The 21,946-nt window shown below is 39.1% G+C and overlaps 1 protein-coding gene across 2 annotated transcripts; it reads right to left on the bottom strand.

Moving 5' to 3' along the window:
- Positions 1-1,109: 1,109 nt before the first annotated feature.
- On the bottom strand, positions 1,110-21,854 carry wipi1 (WD repeat domain, phosphoinositide interacting 1). 2 transcript variants are annotated; one of them, XM_052140011.1, is made up of 12 exons: positions 21,541-21,854; positions 16,084-16,166; positions 8,253-8,419; positions 8,018-8,114; positions 7,766-7,863; positions 7,520-7,612; positions 5,869-5,939; positions 5,613-5,720; positions 5,194-5,358; positions 4,989-5,096; positions 3,194-3,324; positions 1,110-3,112 (listed from the first exon to the last, which is right to left on the bottom strand). In XM_052140011.1, exons 1-12 carry the CDS (start codon positions 21,615-21,617, stop codon positions 2,997-2,999), a joined length of 1,314 nt encoding a protein of 437 aa, XP_051995971.1. In that variant the 5' UTR covers positions 21,618-21,854; the 3' UTR covers positions 1,110-2,996. The 2 variants fall into 2 exon arrangements, with proteins under 2 accessions (XP_051995971.1, XP_051995970.1); XM_052140010.1 differs by having other exon boundaries at positions 8,253-8,422.
- Between the last annotated feature and the right edge of the window lie 92 nt (positions 21,855-21,946).

The following is a 21,946-nucleotide window of genomic DNA, read 5'->3' on the forward strand; positions in this document are numbered from 1 at the left end:
AGAACGTTTTGTAAAGGTGTAAATCAAGTTGCAAGCCTAAAAGCTTATGGTTTGCATAAGTGTGTTTCATATTAACACAAAGTAAATATGGTCTGTATTCTTCTGTCTTCACTTTTGGCACTATTTTTGCGCCTAAATATTGCCATAAACACTGCAAACCTACAATCAGCGATATGCAAGCAAAGAAAGAGTGTCAAGAACAGCAAAAAGGCCATGTAGAATCAGTCTGTATGTGTAAAATAACCTAATGTAAATGTGTAAATATCTTGTGTTTGTGGCATAAATATTTTCCAGAAATAATCAAATATACAGTTCCGTCTTCCCTTTGTGGAGCACACACTTTTGGCACAAAATTCTCACTGGCAAGAGTTTTGCAAGCGCAAGGGGGAAGACGAGATTGGCTTCTAGTAACCAATCATATGAGGTTTTCCATGACCAGTTTACTCTGACCTGATTGGTTTAATAACGTGACAAGACAGCTTCTTCTTCATATGGCTCTGCGTGGTTCTCTGGGCATCTCTCCTCTATTTAACTCTTAGCGTGAATGTAAAGTCAGAAGAAAAGTCGGAAGAATACAGCCAACATTTTCATTTACTTGTATATATGAAATTGCACATTCATGAAACACATGGATTACACTTAAGAAAGCATTCAAGTATTGCTAAAAAAATGTCTTATGCTTGCAACTTGATTTACACCTTTACAAAACCTTCTGTGCGCATGCAATTTATTTTTACGCTTGCAATTTGAATTGCACTTTCACAAATCTTACGCTGCGCTTATAAATCATTTAGGCACTATTTTAATGGTCCTTTCAATCAGACTATTAAAGACCCCAAAATCGTTCCCTTTACCCATATGACTTTCTTTCTTCCGTGAACAGCCTCGGTTACCATTCCGAGGCTAACAATCTGCCTAACATTTTATTTGTGTACAATGAATGAAAGAATGGGCTTGGAACAACATGAAGGTTTGTAAATAATGAGAGAATTTTCATTTATGGGTCAATTATCCCTTTAAAAACAAACTCACTGTCCAAATGCTTTCCATTTGTAACAAATAATCAGTTGGATTATAGAAAACAACACAGGAGCCAGGAGATACTTTGCATAATTTAATTCCTAATATATCTCCTACACATTATTTTCCTTTTTAAATCTTTTGGTCTTGAGCAATCCAGCAAAATACGCTGCACTCATATCATAGGCACATACAAAACATCCTGCTGTATTAGTATTCAGAAAGATGGTCACATGTAAACATATCAATACAGCAGAAACACATGAAAAAAAAGTAATTCCTCTTCTCTTATGATTGAAAATGATTGTGTTATAAATTAAAACAATAAACTGCTACAGTATGACAACTAAATTAATACAATATGTCTTACATAACTATAACACTATGTGGTTTTATTTCAGTCATGCACCTCATATATAACACACCCTTCAGGGGATTGAGTGAAAACGACCCAAATCCCAGATCAACTGAAATTAAGAAATAATTTCAACCGTTCCGTTAATAATTTAGCACCCTGAAGATATTATTATTACTATTTGTTCGTTTGTCCTTGCTCATGCACCAAGGATCATTCTGTGATAGGCCTCGACCTGTCCTTTACCCTCTCACGGACGTCTCCCTCTGCCTCGCCCAGATCTGTCACGGCACCAATTTATCTACCGGAAACCAGAACAGAGCTTTATTGTTCCCTCACCCATGGGTGTGTTATAGAAAGATACAGATCCCAACAGGAGCTTGCTGAGAACATGTCTTACCCATATCATTTGTGTTCGACAAAATTACATTTTAGTATTATAGTAACACAATGATTGCGGTAACGGCACTAAGAAGGCATATAATAGGAATAACATTGGCAACTAAGTTAGGTTTTAGTCCAAAATGATATGTTATAGATGATGAAATACATCTGTTATCACAGTCCTGAGCTCCTTTATTTAAGGAACTGATATTAAGCAATTCAAAAGGCTATGTTTCTATAATTAACTCACTGTTAACTGCTCTCTCAAAAAAAGTGAGGAAGTGCTAGTGGTAACAACAAGGACTGTTGAACAATGATGCACTCCAGTGCTCCACCAAGTGGAGGTTATTAAGCACTGCACCAAATAATCTGGCTAAAAAAAGTTTTAGTCCTAAATCAGTAGCAAGAAACTCCTTAAGAAAAAGTTAAGAAAACTCTTAGTGACAATACACTTACGATTAGGGTATTCCTAACTTCAGGGGCTTCTTACAACTGGGTTCAGATTTCTACTCCTGATCTTGCAATCTTTTCCATCACAAAACATTTTTCTTTATTAAAATACATTTAGACATTTATGTTCAGAACATAAAACGATTCTTAAACTGAAATTCTCCTTTACGTTGTGTGTGTGCATAGACAAAAATATGTGTACGGCATCATGCCATTTAGATTGAAATAGAAAGTGTATAAAATATTTAAAAACATTTACTGCATGAAAATGGTAGACAAACAACCGTAAAACACACAAATATCTTGGGTGAATACAATGCATTCTTTATCCAGTCTGTGCCTAAGCAAACAAATCAGTCAACTTGTGCTCATGGTCCTGTCCATGTACAGTAAATAGGATCTAAAACAAAAATCATTGGACTAAAACAGCAGCTGCTGGTTTAGTGTCAGAAATTGTGTATTTTTCTCTCTCTAAACTCAACATCTGTGTCAAGCATTATTACAGTCCAAATGCAGATTACATACCACTCAAATCTATAAAAAAAAAACCATTTCATATCGCAAAGAGTTTAAAGTGAAATTGTCTTCTGGTTAATACTAAACTGCAAGAGCTGGTCCTGGAAAATGCATTATCATTAACTTAACTCCCTATCATCAGACCTAACAGACTGGTCTTGGTTTTGTTAAAAATAGTCAATTACACTTGTGGTTATGGACAGAGGGATAAGACAACACCATGATACACTGGAATGTAACACTATGTAGTCTGGTGCTCAGACTTGGGGAATTAGCGAATGCTCACGGGAGGAAATTCTGTTTCGTCATCCAGGCAAACAGGCCCTGCTGCAAACTCATGTTCAGGAATCACCTCACCCTTCTTAGCTCCCCCATCCTCAGAGTACCCTGTGCAGAGAAGATTTAGGTGATCATAAACATGTGTTTGAGTGTAAATGACAGTGAGTGTGTGTGTATGTTGACAGATACCTGTGAGAGTGGCTGTAACAGGTCCAGAGGAGGGGATGGCCACAGTGGCTGCGTAAGATTGGCATGGTTGTGGTGGCTCAGTAGTTTCAGACTTCTCTGTCTCCTCCTGTTCCTCATCTGATCCAAACAACCTGGTGGTTAAAAGGTGAGATAAGTTAGTTTTTTTTGCTCTCAAGTGTTGCCACTGTAAAACGTGGTAACCTGCAATAGTTCCCTTCACCCTCTAAGAGTCGGCGGAGATGCCGACACGATCGCTTTGATTGTTTTAGAATAACAACAGCAACAACTTAAAATACTCCCCCTCTTATCTGTATGACCATCAATGACGAAGACATCATTCGAAACCGTAAAGGGTCTACATTTATTTGTGTCCACTCAAAATAAAAACAAAATGTTGTGCTTTTGTAAAATACAGAAAACAAACAGGATGCACTTTCTGCTGACTCTATCACTGTAAACATTTGTCTGGAGCACGTCACAAAAATGAACTGAAACTCAGCGTATAATTGTCGCACAGACATGATAAATATAGAAACCTTGAAATGCCTACTTTTAAATTAACCAATACAAATCCAAAACATGCATCTTTACTATGGCAGGCAACGAGAAAGTGTCCAAAATGAATAAAGTCCCAGATGCAGTTTGTTCAACCAAAATCCCAATAATAACCAGAAAAAAAAATAAGATTTGATACATAACGTAGGGACTTTTATGAACAAGCCCGAAACACACTGGGGACTCTTATTTTGAAATGATGAAAAAACTATTGGCAACTATGTGCATAGATTTTTACAGATAACCGATAGTTCCATAAAGCAACTATTGGCACTGATTAACCGGTAAAACCGATATATCAGTCTATCTCTACACTGGTCTACAAAATTCAGCACTCAAAGTTCTTGTGAAAAAAAAGTTAGTATATGTTTTATGGCCCTATTTCAGTGTCCTTCATATTTTATTTTTTTTATTTATTTAAACTTTATTTTCTCAAAAATACAATTGGTGTAAGTAACCGAAATAAGCACAAATGTCAGGACATGTCAAAACATCTGCAGGATCCAAAAAACACCTCAGACTCTTAAAGGGATAGTTCACCCAAAAATGAAAATTCTCTCATCATTTACTCACTCTCATGCCATCCCAGATGTGTACAACTTTTTTTCTTCCACTGAACACAAACTAATATTTTTAGAATAACATCTGAGCTCTGTAGGTGCATACAATGCAAGTGAATAGTGACCAGAAATTTTAAGCTCCAGAAATCACATAAAGTTAGCATAAAATTAATCCAAATGACTCTAGTGGTTTAATCCATGTCTTCAGAAGCGATTATTTTTGGCAATTTACATTCTTCATGCATACTGGGCAGGGGAGGAGAATTTATTGTAAAAAACGGATGTATCTGTTTCTCACCCAGACCTATCAAATAACTTATGAAGATATGGATTAAAACACTATGGAGTCTTATGGATTACTTTTATGATGCATTTATGTGCTTTTTGGACCTTCAATGTTCTGATCACCATTCACTTGCATTGTATTGACATACAGAGATGAAATATCTGTTTGTGTTCAGAAAAAGAAAGTCACACACATCTGGGATGGCACAAGGGTGAGTAAATTAACTATTTGGGTGAACTACTCCTTTAAAATTAAGTTATTACCTCTAATTTATTTGAAGCAAATGTAGCCCCTTACGTTTCATTTGTAAATATGGCAGACAGCAACAGTGGCAAAGGTAGGATTGTCAGGTAATTTTAAGGTGAATAGATTTCTTTAAAGACTGAAGACTCACCTGTGCTTCTGCACCAAAGTGCACTCACCCCCATCTTGAGGATCAACATTATAGATGAATAGCTGCCCATCAGAGGAGGCCACAAGCAAACATGGAAGCCTCTGGATTCTGATTGGTCAGATGTACAGTATCCAAAGTTTTCAATTAGTGGGTTTATTTTTTCTCAGTAAATATTACATTTCTAAATCTAGATTGTAGAACTCACATTGCCAGGGCACAGACATTCCTCTGACCAGCCATTTGAAGACGGACGGTAGCGAAAGCTCTGTCTTGACTCATCATGCCTGACACCTGTGCTGGGAGATAACTGCTGGCAGCTGTGAACATCTTACCAACATATGCTGACCAAGAGGGATTTTCCTCCTCCCCACTGTGAGAGAAACACAAGCAAATGTACAAAAGTTTAGGCATGTCAGAAAAAGTGGAAATCATTTGTAGCAAGGCCCAGTTTCCAAATTCTAAGTGGATATTGATGGTTTCTTGGTAATCACCAGAAATAATCATTTTGAAGCCAAGATGGAAAATATGCCACTCAAATTTCTAAACACAAAATGCTATTTCAAAATGCATAATGGTGCTGACTCCATTAAAACTGAATATTAATGTTGAGTGAATATACAATACCTTAGACTGTGCTGTTCCAGCTTGAAAATGTGCACTGTCTCTGTATTGCTTGAGGCACAGAGGAACTGGGCATCCGGACTGAAGGAAAGGGAGCTGATGTTGACATACCTTTGATGACACAGACACACAGATGTCAAAGGCGTACACAAAAACAGGCTTGCCAATGCCACAGTTTACACAAATGTTTCCAACTGGTTCTTCTCGTTGTACATGATCAAAGGATGATCACTGTCTGCTTTGAGATTCTGCTTCATACCTTTTCATGCCCCGCCGGAACTCAAACAAGCGCAGTCCCTCTGGAATGGAGAACACTCGAATCACAGTGCCCTGTCACAGTAAAAATCATAGGACAAAACAATGCTCAGAGCTGAGTCCATAATCGTTTGTGTTTATGAATTTTAAAGAATATGAAGCCTATTTTTAGGACCATCAAGGTTATCATTATGCTCGTTATTGTTATTAAAAAATTTTTTTAATTCCCATATTTCGTAATGGTGATTCTTATTAGATTCTCATTACTGTGATCCAGTAAGTTTGTAATGTATTATAGAAAAAATTAAATAAAAACAAAATAAAAAAAATCTGTAATACAATGATTTTTTGCACAATTTAAAATGCAATACAACAATTACTACAATGGTGAATAAATACTTGACAGTTTCAATAAACAAAGTTCCAAAAGTATGTTCGGGATAAGCTAGGACTGCCAGTCATATCTACATATGTATGATATATGAGCAACTACTTTCCTCACTCTAGTGACAATTTGTTCTGTATCTTTCCACCTCCCCATTTCAGGTCATCTCACCTTTATATTTCATAATGCCTATATAAATTATTATTTCAAATTTGAAATTATTTTCCTTGTTTTATACCAAATTTATGGCATAATATTGAGTACCACAAAAATTCATTTCAACATGTCCCTCCTTTTCTTTTCTGATATTTTTTTTTTATTGATTCACATATTAAACACAGAAAAACAAAACATATATACACAGAATATATACAACAATTATCCCCCACTATAACCCCAATCCCCAACCTGGCCCCCAACAACATCCCAGTGGTCATACATGATATAGTCATACATGACACACACACACACACACACACACACTCTCGCTCCACATCCCCTCCCCAAGAGCCCTCCAAAAATGCCAGATATCTGCCCCATTTCCCCACAAACATGTCCAATTTCTCAAGTCTTCTAAATGACCCTTCTTCAAAAGCCACCACCCTCCCCATCTCTGAGCAATACTCCTGAAATCAGCTCCAGCTGACCTCCATCCCCTTAAAAGTATTTTTTTGGCGATCATGACACAGATTGGGACCCAACTCTTTATCTGTCTATTCTCTACATTGAATCCCTCCTTTTCTTAAAAAAAAAAAATCTGGCTAACAGTGAGGAACTTACAATGAAAGTAAATGGGGACACTCAGTTAAAATACTCACTGTTTCAAAAGTATAGCCACAAGATATAAACATAAGCAAAAAAATATGTGTGTTAACATGATTTTTGTTACATTTTTGTTGTTGTAATCAAATTGTGCCACAAAAGCTGTGGACTGAACTATTAAAGCCGAAATATTCTTTTAATATGCTCCAGGACTTTATGAACCAGTGAACATGTGAATATATCATTTGGGAAATTTGGGACCAATATGATTTTTTTGACATTACAGTAATAAGAATTTAGGGAGGAAGTGTGCTTAGCTGTCAAAAAAAAAATTCTTAATCTTAAAATCTTAATGGTCCCAAAAAAAGGCTTAATTTTCATGAATATATTTTCTTTCTTTCTATTGATTTTGGGGTAAATATGACCCAGAAATGTTCTTTAAAGGATTCACGAGATTCATGAAAGACTATGTAAAGACTATGTATTTATATAAACACAGGATCTTTACTCTTTCAGAAGCACTGGCCAGTTTGGTACCAGAGGCACTGAAGGTGATGGCAGCCAGTGGACTGTCGTGGGCTGGAATCATGTTCACAGTGCTCTGCAAAGGCAAAGAGAGAGACACAAACAAAGAAAAAGGATTGTCGATCAGGCATTTATCAAGTGAAATAGAACTCTCATGTACAATAACTAAATGTAGACCAAAGAAACCACCAAATGAGCAGCTAAACTGTTTTTTGGCCGGTATTTTTACCAGATTGTTGGCATCGTAGACAATAATTTCTCCGATGGTGTCACTTCCTGGGTATGCCAAGAAAGAGTTGGAATGGTTGATGGAGAGAGCACAGAGACCTAAGGAGACACTTTGTTGGTTACACATGAACCTACATTATATAGATTACTAAACATATATATATATATATATATATATATATATATATATATATATATATAGAACCAACTGTTTTCTAACTACATACAATTATTAACTCCATCTTAATCTTACCTGATGGATTGGATGGTGTGTTGAGAAGTGTTTGCAGAAGTTTCATGTTCTTTATATTGTGAATATAGATGGATTCTTCCAGACAAACAACCAGTCTCTATAGTGGAAAAAACACAGCCAAAGACATTGTGGAGTTAAACAAGTAAAGAGCAAACACAAACATTTGTCCTTCTCAAGAGCTTTATAATTGATAATTGGTAGGTGCATTACTGCAGCACAGCTGTGTTGTGTTTACCTGTCTGTTGAGGCGCACTGCAAGAATGTTGTTTGAGTAGCTGTAGTTACAAATTTCAGTGCCCTTTTTGAAGTGGTAGACATTCATACGACGTGGCACTGACTGACTCACCACCACCACAAGGCTGCTGGAGAAAAGCCTTTCCACGATAAAGACGTCTTGAGTTTCTGCTAAAGGGCAGCAAGGAGAAGCATTAACAGCGACATACAAAAGCTACATGCAGTAGTTTTAAGAGAAAATATTAAAGGCCTTTTTTTTTTATATGGATGGGCAACATTTAAAGGGACAGTTCACACAAAAGAAAAAAAATCTGGCATCATTAACTCACTATTTAAATTTAACAAAAAATGTCCTCACATAAATACGGAGCCACTTAAAGGACAGGCTGGGAATTTGCTTTTCTGAAATAGATTGCATTACCTCACAATAAATGTACTATGGCTTTACTACAGTAACCATGTTTTAACCATGATAATTTAAACCATGGTGATAATACCGGAAAAAGAAAAATATAGTTTTGTGGTTATTATTGTTTTACTATACAAATACCAGAGTTTAACTATGGTTTTACTATAATAATACCATAGTTTTGAAAGAAATCATTTTTCTACAGTAATACTGTAGTAACCATGACAGTTTTAGGCTAACCATGTTTTGTTATTTGGCAGAAATCATGGTTTTACTATACTGCCCTACAAAGGCAAAACGCCGTAACATCATGTTTGGTCAAAAATGAGTTAATGTCATTTTTGGGGTATTCAAGACCTCCTTTATCATGTGAATAAATATCGTGAGTCAATTTGATTGTTTTAACGAGAAATTAAAGGGCTATGACAACCGTAACATCCAAAACCATATGAGAAACCACAGCAGAACGCCGTAACAGTTGTTACGGCTCTTAGCCTTTGTTCCGGCACGCTGAAGTTGAGTTTAAGGTGTTCTGACTTTGTTTCGCCTGGCATCAAGAGAGATGTTACGGTGCCGCTGTGATGTTACTGTACTCTGGCTTTGTCATACTGTCAAAGATTACCGCTCTTTTATTGTCACCAAACCGCGTAACATACACCACGACACATCTTTGAAATAAAGTGTAGACTGCCGACTGCTTGTTTGTATTATTACTCTGTGATAGCGATGTGATAGGGCGTATGGTTCAGATCTGTCAATGTCAGTGACAGCCCGGAGCTTGCTAAATTTAATCGGTGTCATGTAAATTAGCGCTAACGTTGACGCTGACACTCGCCTCACATCAGATGCTGAAAACCAAATATTAAATACAGAGGCATCCTACCTTTCCATGCAATCCGATATAATCCATAGAAGATATAATCCATAGCAATGCACGCCATCTGCTGTATCCACAACAATCCATACGTGTTTGAGCCATATTTCCTTCTTGCAGGTGTTCACGCCAGATTTTACAGCTAGTTATCACTAACGTCCGTACAAAGTAGGCTAACCTAAATAGTAAAAGTAATTCCAACTTTTTTCGGTATACTCTGTCTATATTATCTCAGAATTAAAAAGTAGTAATCCAAGTCGAGTTCGTTGACTGAGCATCTTGAGCAGTTTGGTGGCCCTTAACCCTTTAACTGTCACCCCTCCCCCTTTTTTCGCATAGACATGAAAATCACTATCCAAACTTAAATGGTTGTATTTTAAGAATGCTTTGTCATATATACCTATGGACAAGTTGTGTTCCAAATTTTAGGTTGATATCTCAAAAAATTAGCTTTCAGTAAGATTTTATTTGGGCCCAGTAAAAAACTTGGAATGAGCAGTCTCTAATCTCTAATGTATTGGTCCAATGTTTAATTAATTATTGCTCTATATCTTGCATTTAAATACATATACCTTTGTATTCAATTATAATTAAATTATCTTTATTGTGAAAATATGTATTGTATTTGTTCATACTGTACATACTGTACTGCAAAGTAACTTATCTGTTATACTGTTTAACGGTGTTAGTGTTGCCACACTATCCTGATCATTATAGCACTAAATAGGAACAACCAAAGGTCTTCTATATAATTTAAAACAAATACCATGATGACTAGACCTTGGTTAGGTGTTCTTATAATGGATGTAAGTATGGTGAACAGCAAGTAAATATTGATTATATGTCAGTTACGGCCTTTTGCCTTTGCATGACTCCTGATTTTTGGCACATGATACAAAGGCAGAGTACATTAACTGCCAAACAAGGGTCAAAGGTCAATTTTGAGCTCAAGATTTTTTGCATACAAACATTTCTTCTGTATAGCAACTTGTTGTGAAATTTTGGGAGTCCTACCTATAATACTTTTGTCTGGACAAAACAGAAACTTTAAAGTCATTTTTCTCAGTTTCACACTCTAGTGAGTTAAGGTCTTTTGCTTTTGCAGGGCAGTATAGTAGTATTGTAGAAACTATGAAAAGTAAGTTAGGTAAACATGTTTTTTATGGTGGAAACCGTCTCGGGTTACTTAACTGTAAACCCTGTTCCCTGATAAAAGAGGAACAAGATGCTGTGCTAATTTAGCGCTTTGGGAACTACTTTAGGTGTGACCAGCTGTGAATATGTGTGCAAAACGTCAATGAAATTGACTAGAATTTATAGCCTCTGCTGATGACATCATTGGATGCACCTGTAGCAGGGCTATAAATAGATGCGTCACAGGTGCATCGTCAGGTATTTTGTCTGAAGAGCAGTCCTGGGGCATCCCAGTGCGCCAATGAAGCGCAGCATCTCGTTCCGCTTTTATCAGGGAATAGGGGTTACAGTTAAGTAACCCGAGACGTTCCCAATCAAAAAGCTACACTTTGATGCTGCGCTGATTTAGTGCTTTTGGAACGAGAATACCCACGTCGCCGCACTGTGGATGTCCGGACCCCTTACGGTTGTGTAATTGTGTTCACAAGAGTGCGAGAGGTCTCAGACATGAGCTTGTGATGTTGACTCAAGGACATAAGAGCCCGGAGTGGCATGAACATCCAAACTATAAAACCTTATGAATGTGTGCTGAGAGGATCAGCCTGCCGCATCACAAACATGCTGCAGAGGGACACCTCTAACCAAGGCTTTAGAGGAGGCGACCCATCTGGTATAGTCAGCCCTATACCTACTGGTGAAGCTTGACTGCGCGCCTCGTAGGCCAGGGCAATAGTCTCCCTCACGGTGGCGGCCGCCCCCCTGTTGCAGCCCCCATGTCAAACAAATAGTTGCCCTGACTTATGCCACTGGCTGGTGCGGTGGACAAATTCCGTGAAGTCTTTCCTGCTCAGGCGTTGTAAACGGCGGGGAGCAGAAGGCTGCGAGGATGTACAGTTGAGAAAGGAACTTTAGGCAGGTAGTAGGATGAGGGGGCAAAATTGCTTTAGCCATACCTGGGGCAAAATCTAAGGTGGCTGGCAAGACAGACAGAGCCTGTAGATCCCCAATTCATTTTAGAGAAGTGATTGCCATAAGAAAAAACCAACTTGACAGTCAGAAGTTTATCAGACGCTGAATCTAGAGGTTCAAAGGGGGTCTCAACCAGACCCTCAAGGACTATTGCTAAGTCCCATGAAGGAATCCTGGTCCTAGCAGGAAGTCTCAGTCTCATGGCTCCACAAACATAGCGAGCGAGCAGAGGATGTCTCCCCAACGGCACCCTGTCAATCAAGGCGTGGCAAGCCGATAGAGAGGCCACGTAAACCCTGAGAGTGGCGGGGCAGTCCGAAGCAATCTGGCAGTTAACTGGATCTGCATTATATGCACTGCACCATCTTTCAAAGACACACCATTTATTGGCGTAAATTCTTCTAGTAGAGGGAGCCCTAGTTCCTGGATGCGGTCGATTTCTCTCCACTCCTGATGGTCACTGAGCATCAATTTTCAAGATGTCTCAATGAAAAAATACCTCATTCATTGAATACCTTATTAAAGCCAGGCACAGTGGTTTCTCTAAAACAATTCCACAGGCTCCTGGGGCATATGGCATCCTCTGCGGCGGTCGCAACACAGGGGTTGATGCATATGAGACCGCTTCAGCACTGGCTTCAGACTCGAGTCCAGAGATGGGCATGGCGCCGCGGCACATACCGTTTGTTCATCACCCCCGCCTGCTGACAAACTTTCAACACCTGGACAGACCTCTGTTTTCTGCAGACAGGAGTCCCCCTACAGCAGGTGTCCCGATGCGTTCTGGTCACCACAGTCACCTCCAAACAGGGTTTTGGGCACCGTGTGCAATGGGCCCACCCTTCTGGGCCATGCCTGTTCCCCTCATGAGATCTCTCCTTGGTCCTTTCAGGCCTTCAGAGACCCCCCTTCGAGCCGCTAGCTTGCTTCAATTAAGAGGGTTGGGGACCTGCAAGTGTTCTCTGTCAGAGACTCTTGCCTGGAGTTCGGTCCGGCAGACACCCATGTCTTCCTGAGACCGCGACCAAGCTACGTGCCAAGGTTCCTACCACCCCCTACAGGGACCAGGTAGTGAACCTGCAAGTGCTACCCCAGGAGGAGGCAGACCAAGCCTTAGTAAGCAAAGGTGCGTGCTTTGCGTACCTATGTGGACCACACGCAGATCTTTAGATGTTCTGAGAAGCTCTTTGTCTGCTTTGGTGGACAGCAGAAAGGGAACGCTGTCTCCAAATAGAGACTTTCCCACTGGGTTGTTGACGCCATCGCTTTGGCCTATCACACCCAGGCCGTGCCCGGCCACTTGCAGGTTCGAGCACACTCAACGAGAAGTGTGGCATCCTCATGGGTACTGGCCAATGGCACCTACCTACACACATCTGCAGTGCAGCGGGCTGGGCAACACCCAATACCTTAGATAGATTTTACAATCTCAGGGTTGAGTCGGTCTCATCCCGTGTTCTCTCAGGTCCGAGCACGTAGAACTCGGGAATGCGGAACGTATGACCGGGTGTTCTGCTTGCACATAGCGCCCTTCCCCTCCACTGAGGTGATCACGTGCGCTCTTTTCCCCCAGGAGAGTCCACTAGATTCATGCTCCCTGGATGTTCTTCCTCCCTAGCCCTCTTGTCCACGAATTCAGTGGAGGAATTCCCCGACCAGACCAACTACGGATACTAAAATTACTATGTACTGGAATAGGTGCTCCACAGGATGTGCCCTTGTGGATTAATCCCCCTGTGTGTATTTCCGCGGTATAGTCCCCCTACGGGCGGACCCGCATCTCCTTTGGGCAGTCCCGGCTGCCCCACATTTGCTGTGTTTGTAGCAACACCTCCTTCTCAGCAGGTAGGATCTACCAACCCGCCATTTCCACATGTGGTCTGAAAACACATGTGACCTATTTCGCCACTCTTTACCTCCCCCCAGCCTGGGCATGTGGTGGTCTCCGGGGGTCTTTTCTCCCTCAAAGAATAGGAGTTGGGAAAGAACGCCTTCCCCGATGCGTGTGATAGCGTCAAGATGGCCCCAGCCGCTTTAACTCTATAGAAACATAGAGAGATAAAAGGCACGGCTGGCGCGGCCAGCCTCCATGCTTGGTACGTCGCTTTGTTCCCCCCTTCGGGATGCCGGGAACCTAAAAAGTTGATGCCGATTTTATGGGGCGTTGGGGAAGGGTACGTGCAGTCTGATGCATAGGGACTGAATAGGGACCCCTAGTGTCGCTTAACTCGACACAACTTCGAAGTGAGCGACAGATGGGGATCCGTTTCTTGATGGAGGGAATGAGACATTGTGTCCCCCTGGCCACGACGCTGAACCGAGCCACTGCAATCGCCGAACCTTATTCTCGGCTCCTCAGTGCAAAACCTGGATGAACAGAGGCATGATTCCCTCCCTTTACCCGTATGTCTTTATACCCGGGGAGGGACATGCAAATTCTGTCTGCCAAATTTTCATTGGCCTTTTCTCAAGTTCAGAGGTAACTGAGGCCTTCAAAAAAGTCCCCTAGTATCGCTTCACTCGACAAAACGTCTCATTCAGGGAACAGAGGTTACAACAGTAACCTAGATGATTATGATGTTTTTTTACTGTAAATGTAACGTTTTTTTTTTTTTTTTTTTTTATCGTGCCATCGTGGTCATGTAAATTACAAAAATTTTAAACTGTCAAATTTACAGGTTGTTCTATAAAGTTGCTTACATTTTTACTGTATTTTTTTAACATAATTATTCTGGCAACCAAAGCTGCCAGTTTATTTTTTGTAAAAACATCAGGATTTTATTTACAGCGTGGTTCCACCCTATGATGACTACATTATGTGGCACATGATGCTTCCTCCTTTTTCCACATTAGTTTTGTAGACAACCGTCCTTATATATTTCACACACACACACACACACACACACACACACACACACACACACACACGTTCATATATATATATACAGTGCATCCGGAAATAATTCACAGCGCTTCACTTTTTCCACATTTTGTTATGTTACAGCCTTATTCCAAAATTGATTAAATTCATTATTTTCCTAAAAATTCTACAAACAATTCCCCATAATGACAACAATCATTACAATAATCAAAAATAAAAAACGAAAAAAATCACATGTACATAAGTATTCACAGCCTTTGCTCAATACTTTGGTGAAGCACCTTTGGCACCAATTACAGCCTCAAATCTTTTTGTGTATGATGCTACAAGCTTGGCACACCTATTTTTGGGCAGTGGGCAACTCAAGGACATTCACAGTGTTGTCCCGCAGCCACTCCTTTGTTATCTTGGCTGTGTGCTTTGAGTCGTTGTCCTGTTGGAAGATGAACCTTCACCCCAGTCTGAGGTCCAGAGTGCTCTGGAGCAGGTTTTCATCAAGGATATCTCTGTACATTGCTGCATTCATCTTTCCCTTGATCCTGACTAGTCTCCCAGTTCCTGCCGCTGAAAAACATCCCCACAGCATGATGCTGCAGCCACCATGCTTCAATGTAGGGTTGGTATTGGCCACATGATGAGCGGTGCCTGGTTTCCACCAGACATGACGCTTGCTATTCAGGCCAAAACGTTCAATCTTTTGTTTCTCATGGTCTGAGAGTCCTTCAGGTGCCTTTTGTCAAACTACAGACGGGCTGTCATGTGCCTTTTACTGAGGGGTGGCTTCCGTCTGGCCCACTCTACCATACAGGCCTGTTTGGTGGAGTGCTACAGAGATGGTTGTTCTTCTGGAAGGTTCTCCTCTCTCCACAGAGAAATGCTGGAGCTCTGTCAGAGTGACCATCGGGTTCTTGGTCACCTCCCTGACTAAGGCCCTTCTCCCCCGATCGCTCAGTTTGGCTGGGCGGCCAGCTCTAGGAAGTCCTGGTGGTTTCAAACTTCTTCCATTTACAGATGATGGATGCCACTGTGCTCATTGGGACCTTCAATGCTGCAGACATTTTTCTGTACCCTTCCCCAGATCTGTGCCTCGATACAATCCTGTCTCGGAGGTTTACAGACAATTCCTTGGACTTCATGGCTTGGTTTGTGCTCTGACATGCACAAACTGTTAACTGTGGGACCTTATATAGACAGGTGTGTGCCTTTCCAAATCATGTCCAATCAACTGAATTTACCACAGGTGGACTCTAATCAAGTTGTAGAAACATCTCAAGGATGATCAGTGGAAACAGGATGCACCTGTGCTCAATTTTGAGAGTCATGGCAAAGGCTGTGAATACTTATGTACATGTGATTTTTCTTTTTCATATTTATTTTTAATAAATTTGCAAAGATTTCAAACAAACTTCTTTGACGTTGTCATTATGTTTGTAGCAGTTTGAGGAAAATAATGAATTTAATCAGTTTTGGAATAAGGCTGTAACATAACAAAATGTGGAAAAAGTGAAGCGCTGTGAATACTTTCCAGATGCACTGTATGTATAAATAATTGGAGAAGGTCTCACTGCTCTCATGAATGCAGTCCAGTTTGTCAACCAAGGTCACAGAGAAAAGTCTGTATCCAGTTTTGATGCCCACAGCCAATGACCTGGAAAAAACAAATAGATCTGATGCTGTAGAATATAGAATATACCATAAAAGCCATTGTTTTTAGTAATTTAATTTAGAAGTGAAATCTGTATCAAATGTAATTTCGAATATAGAGCTGAGCAAAATGACACAGAATAATGCTGTTTTCAAAATGAATATGGAACCTGAAAGCACAAACTAATAATATATTATTGATAATTTATTAATAGTATCAGAGCTGTTTGAGTCAAAAGCTGATGAATAAAGTGAAGGTGAACATTGATGTAACGGCTGCACAAAAAACTTGTTGTCATCATGATACTTCTTCTGTTACTTCTGTTAAATGTCTGTCATAGCCACACAGACAGCACTATTTGTAATTCAGTACTGACAATACTTACAAAACTTAATAAAGCCCTTATAATATGATGCTAATACAAAAAAATGTCCTGACTCAATTTATAAAAAAATTTTAATATTTGGCTTCAAAAAATACATGAATGTCTTCTGAAGTGATCCAATCTGTAGGGATGGGCGATACCACTTATTTTCTGTTCGATCCGATACCAATATTTTCAAGTCCAATATCATCGATACCAATACCGATAAAGATACATCTGTTAAAAAAAAAATTGTGATTACTTTGGATAAAATTGATCATTCAAAATAATATTTGTAGTCATTATTCATGTCATTTTACATTTTTTTTTTTTTTTTTTTGCCTAAACAGAAAATGATTAGGCTTCTGTTTTGTTTACCCTTACAAAAATTAACCATTTCACTACAGTAATACAGTATTGTTTAACCATGGTATTTAGTTAAACCATAGTTACCACACAATTAACCATGGTTACTACTACAATTACTGTAGTAAATCAATGGGTTCAGTTGTATACTAACTTCATGTTAAATATGTATTTAAATTAATAGGTGTTATTATTGTTCCTTTTATTATGCTACTATGAAAATTGTTAATACTTTATTATTATTCTAACTAATAAACTAATTCATAATACGCAATAAACTGTTAAGCATTAATATGAGTGTAGTAATGTTCAAATTAACACTTTATCTTGTATTGCCATATAAAGCTTTCAGAAAAATGTATGTTTTTTTTATTTATTTGTCTAATATTATGTGCATTTCTGTGTAGAGTGAAATTGTTTTCCTACTTAGAAATATAAATAATTTGATATCACGAGAAAATGCACCACGGACAGCAGTAAAGGGCTTTAAAGTTGTCACGAACCCCTTTCCTCTGCCCCATCTCCGCTTCCTCGAGCACGCACACATACACTCCGCGAGCGTGCTCGCTTCCCGCTCATCAGCCTGAACATTATGACCACTTGCACTCACGCGCTTCCTATCTCCACACATTAGTTTCACCTGCACTCGTCTCATCACCTGTCATTGTTCACACCTGCACTCGCCCCTATATAACTCACTATCCTTTCGTTTGTTGGGGGTTGGTTATTGTATTTAGTTCCCCGTGTCTTGACCCCCGCTAGTCTCACGTTTTGACCTCCCTACTCGTTACCTTTTTAGCTTGCCAGCTCTCTAGTTGTTAACTGTTTTCCCGTCCTCTACCCTCTTGTTATTGTTATTCTGATTACCCCGGCTTCGACCCCCTTGCTTTCCGTGACCACTCTATTTGCTATTGCCCTTTTGTTATATCCTCGTTCCCCGGCTCTCGACTCTACGCTTTCCCTGACCATTCTCCACCTGGATTTTCCTTACTGTACCTTCGCCTGCTCTTTATTTAATAAAAGCAGTTTGTTGACTTATATTGTGACTGTCTCATCTTGTGTGTGTGTGTCCGGGTTACAAAAGTTTAATTGCATAAGATACATTTAAATGTATATACATATATTTACATTTAGCAGGGAAATAAATATGCATTGCAAGTTATAGTTTCTCCAGGGATGCTTGTGCATCAGACGCTGGAAATGTCCCGCTCCTTACTGAAACGGAAAATACGATTGGTTTTCAATAATCCAATCGTGTCTGAAATGAATGTTCTGATTGGTGGATCAGCTCAGTCCGTCTGTCTGTCTTGGCAGTGCACCCCAGGCAGTGCACCCCAGGCAGTGCACCCCAGTCAGTGCATCTCCGAGCGTGTTTTGAGAGAATCTCTGTTCATTTTTTTTTAAAATAATAATAATAAAACACAATTCACTCAACAGTGCTGCGGCATCGCATTATTAGACTGAAAAAGTTCCGGGTCAAAAGCTTGTTGTTCTGGCGGCCACACATATCATCAGTTATTTTATGTGGGCATACGCAAAATCCTAAAACAGATAGGAGGGCATACGATGTATATATGCCCTAGACTACACACCGAAGCTGTTTCTCTGATATTCTATCATTACCTCTACAAGGCGCTGATCCCTCTTATTTGAACGAGTCTTGTGATGATGCAAGCGCTTGTCTTCTTGTGTCTTTCAGCAATTATGAAGGTTAAGATGAGTGGAAGAAGAAACAGTTTCCCATCATGCACAAGTATTTGCAAATATAGCCTAATCCATTTTATTTCACTTTGATGCTTATGATAATTGTTCGTGATAACCAAATATATACCCCTAGTTAAAAAAATTTATACATTATTTAAATCAATATTTTTGTGTGAGGATCGATATTTTTGGTACAACATCAGTATTGGAAGTATCGATACTTTTAGGATCAATCCGCCCATCCCTACCTATTGGTTTTGGGTGAGAACAGCCTAATATGTAACTCCTTTTTCACTGTACATTTCATCATTGCAGTCTTTAGGCACGATCATGATTTCAAGCTTGATTACATTTCCTAGTGCTTGACGCATGCGCAGAGCTAGATGCCGCTAGGAAGTCAACCAAAGAGACTGCTGATGTCAAGTTTCATAGTGGAGTTACATTTTGGTCTGTTCTCACCAAAAAACGATTGGGATTTATGTGGCATTCATTTGCTTTTTGAAGCTTAAAAGTTTTGGTCACCATTTACTTGCATTGTATGGACCTGCAGAGCTGAGATATTCTTCTATGTTTTTGTTCCGTAGAAGAAAGAAAGTCATACACATCTGGGATGGCATGAGAGTGAGTAAATGATGAAAGAATTTTCATTTTTGGTTGAACTATCCCTTTATCCCTGAAAACACATTTTAAGGGTTAGATCAGGTAGATATAGTTCCTTTAGGTAACAACTGCAGGTTACCACTTTTTACAGTGAATGACTATTTCAGTCGGTTGTTATTATTATTTGATAGAGATTGCACTCACAAAAGCTATTTCTACCAATTGAAATATTTTAGAGCTGAGTACCCGAAAAACTGTGTATACACTAAGATTGTTATTTAGAAATTTCCAAGACTTTCCCGGTCTGGAAATCCTAATTTAAAAATGTATTTTTCCAGGATATTTCCTGGTTTTCGACGTCTGTGTGAACCCTGTACAAAATGATTTGCTCCGAAACTCTGGAACTCGCACAGCTGATATTAGACAAGCACAGACCCTGAGTTTCCTTAAATCATATATTAAAATATATTATTTCAGGAAAGCTTTCCCTTGATTGATTAAGTCTTATTATTAAACTCTCTTTATGTGGATGATTGTATTGTGTTGTGTATATTTTATTCCTGTTTTTATTCTTATATCTTGTTACCTCTACCTTGCTACCTTTAAATGTGCTATATAAAAATAGAGATTCTAATGTTATTATATGTATAATGAATCAAATTCCTATTAAACAAGGTACCAATGTATGTTGTCTCCTGAATTCAATCACAAGTAAGAGGTACATCAGATCGCCTGACTATCAGTATCATGTTTTGTGTTTGATTTACTGTGCTGGACATATCAGACATGCTTCTCGTAGATGAAAAAGAACACGATTGGGTCATCTTGTCAGGAGACTGTGGACTGCTCAATAGGTTCACACACTCCAGGGAATTCAGGTTTACTTGTGAGCAGAGGTGGTTAGAGTAGCAAAAAACTGTACTCAAGTAAAAGTAAAGTACTAATGTTAAAAATATCTTGAGTAAGAGTAAGAAAGTAACAAATTAAAGGATTACTCAATTAGCGAGTAACTAGTTTCATTGCATATTACAATGTAAAGATCTGATTATTCATTTTAACACCTTGAGTGCATAAATCATGTACCTATGTCATCCTTTATACCCACTGTTACAGTGATAGTTTAAAAATGAAAATGATTATATAATTTATTCACCCTCATGATCTAAACCAGTTAGACACAATGAACACAATTAAGGAGATGTTAGACAGAATTTTAGCCTCATTCACAATTCACTTCCATTTGTTTGTACATTTTGAAAGTGAATGGTGACTGAGGATGTCAGTCCCTAACATTCTGCCTAACACCTTGTTTTTGGTTCCAGAAAGGTTTGGCAGATTTATAAGCACTGATGTATTGCAACACTGATATAATAAAATGTATAATTAAAAACTGAGGTCAAAAGAGCCTGTAGGTACTTGTCACGCTGAAACTGACCATAACCATAACAAAGCCCATGTTTTCATTATCACCACAACTTACCGCAACATGTTAGTTGAATCCATAAATCTGTATGCTGAAATTCCCGCTTGCTTTGGTGTTGAATGAATGCATCACAAAAAAGTAACTCTTAATTTTCACTGTGAGAAAGTGTTTGTTTTGAGCATTTACTGCTGTTGCTGCAGTAATGAACTTGAGTCGAGTAACAGAGCACTGCTGTAATGTTCCAGTGCCGTAAAAGTCCCATTCAAAAATTACACATTTATTAAAACTTACTGAATTAAAACCAATAATGTAACGACAGTAACGCCCCCATTGTAACGAAGAGTAAAACATTTTCATTTGAATTTAACTTGTACCTTGTAAAAAAGTACCCACCAATAAATCTACTCTTAATAGTACATTGAGTACTCTTAAAAGTAAATTTAGCGTTACCCACCTCTGCTTGTGAGGAAAAAAGCCAAGGCAAACATTCCTACTCCGACTCTTTTCTATCAATAATAGATGAGATCATATTTATTCTAAATAAAGCCTTTAGATTGATTGCTGTAGGGTTATGTTTGTTATGAGGTTATTAGCTTTTTTGTTGTTAGTTTATTTTCATTTGAGGCACTCCAGTGTTAAATTATATTCTAGCCCACCAGCATAAAACGTTTTAAATCAGCATAAAAATAAAATATAAAACATACCTCTCTGCTATCTTGTGTATAACATTGTTATAACACTGTAACTAGATTTTTATATAAGTGTGATAATCAAAGATCAATGAAAGATGTCAATGAAAGATAATCATAGACAACAAACATCGGACAGTTCATCATGAAGGTTTGCGTTATGAGGTTAAGCGCGGTCAAAAGCATCTTATCCGATAATGCAAGAGTGATCTGCAGATGTGGAGCGCTTACGTGGAGTCTTGGTTGAAAGAGGCGCAGCACAGAACCGGCGGGCCGCCAGGACCGTCGGCTCCCTCTCCGGACTCCATCCCGATTCCCAACGACCTCCTTCCCTCCCTCCGCTCTGGATCGGAGGCCTGGGATCGGTTGTACCTTTTGGACAAATTGTGACAAACCGAAGTCCTACTTAGAATATACTCCGAAACTTCAACTATCCTCCTGTCTCACATTAATAAAATTAAAACGCGATGTTTTTGTAAATGTACAACTCCATACGGAGCAACGGTCATCATAAAGCAAAACAAACCCAGCTGATGTTGCGTCACATCAACACCACATTCTAGAGGTTGAAGAAAATGCGCCGTGTAGTCGTTCGGCACAGCGCTGATTGGTCAAGTGAACTGAGACAGACGCTGAT

The sequence above is a fragment of the Xyrauchen texanus genome, chromosome 12 (assembly GCF_025860055.1).
Source record: "Xyrauchen texanus isolate HMW12.3.18 chromosome 12, RBS_HiC_50CHRs, whole genome shotgun sequence".
In the NCBI taxonomy this organism is placed as follows: domain Eukaryota; kingdom Metazoa; phylum Chordata; class Actinopteri; order Cypriniformes; family Catostomidae; genus Xyrauchen; species Xyrauchen texanus.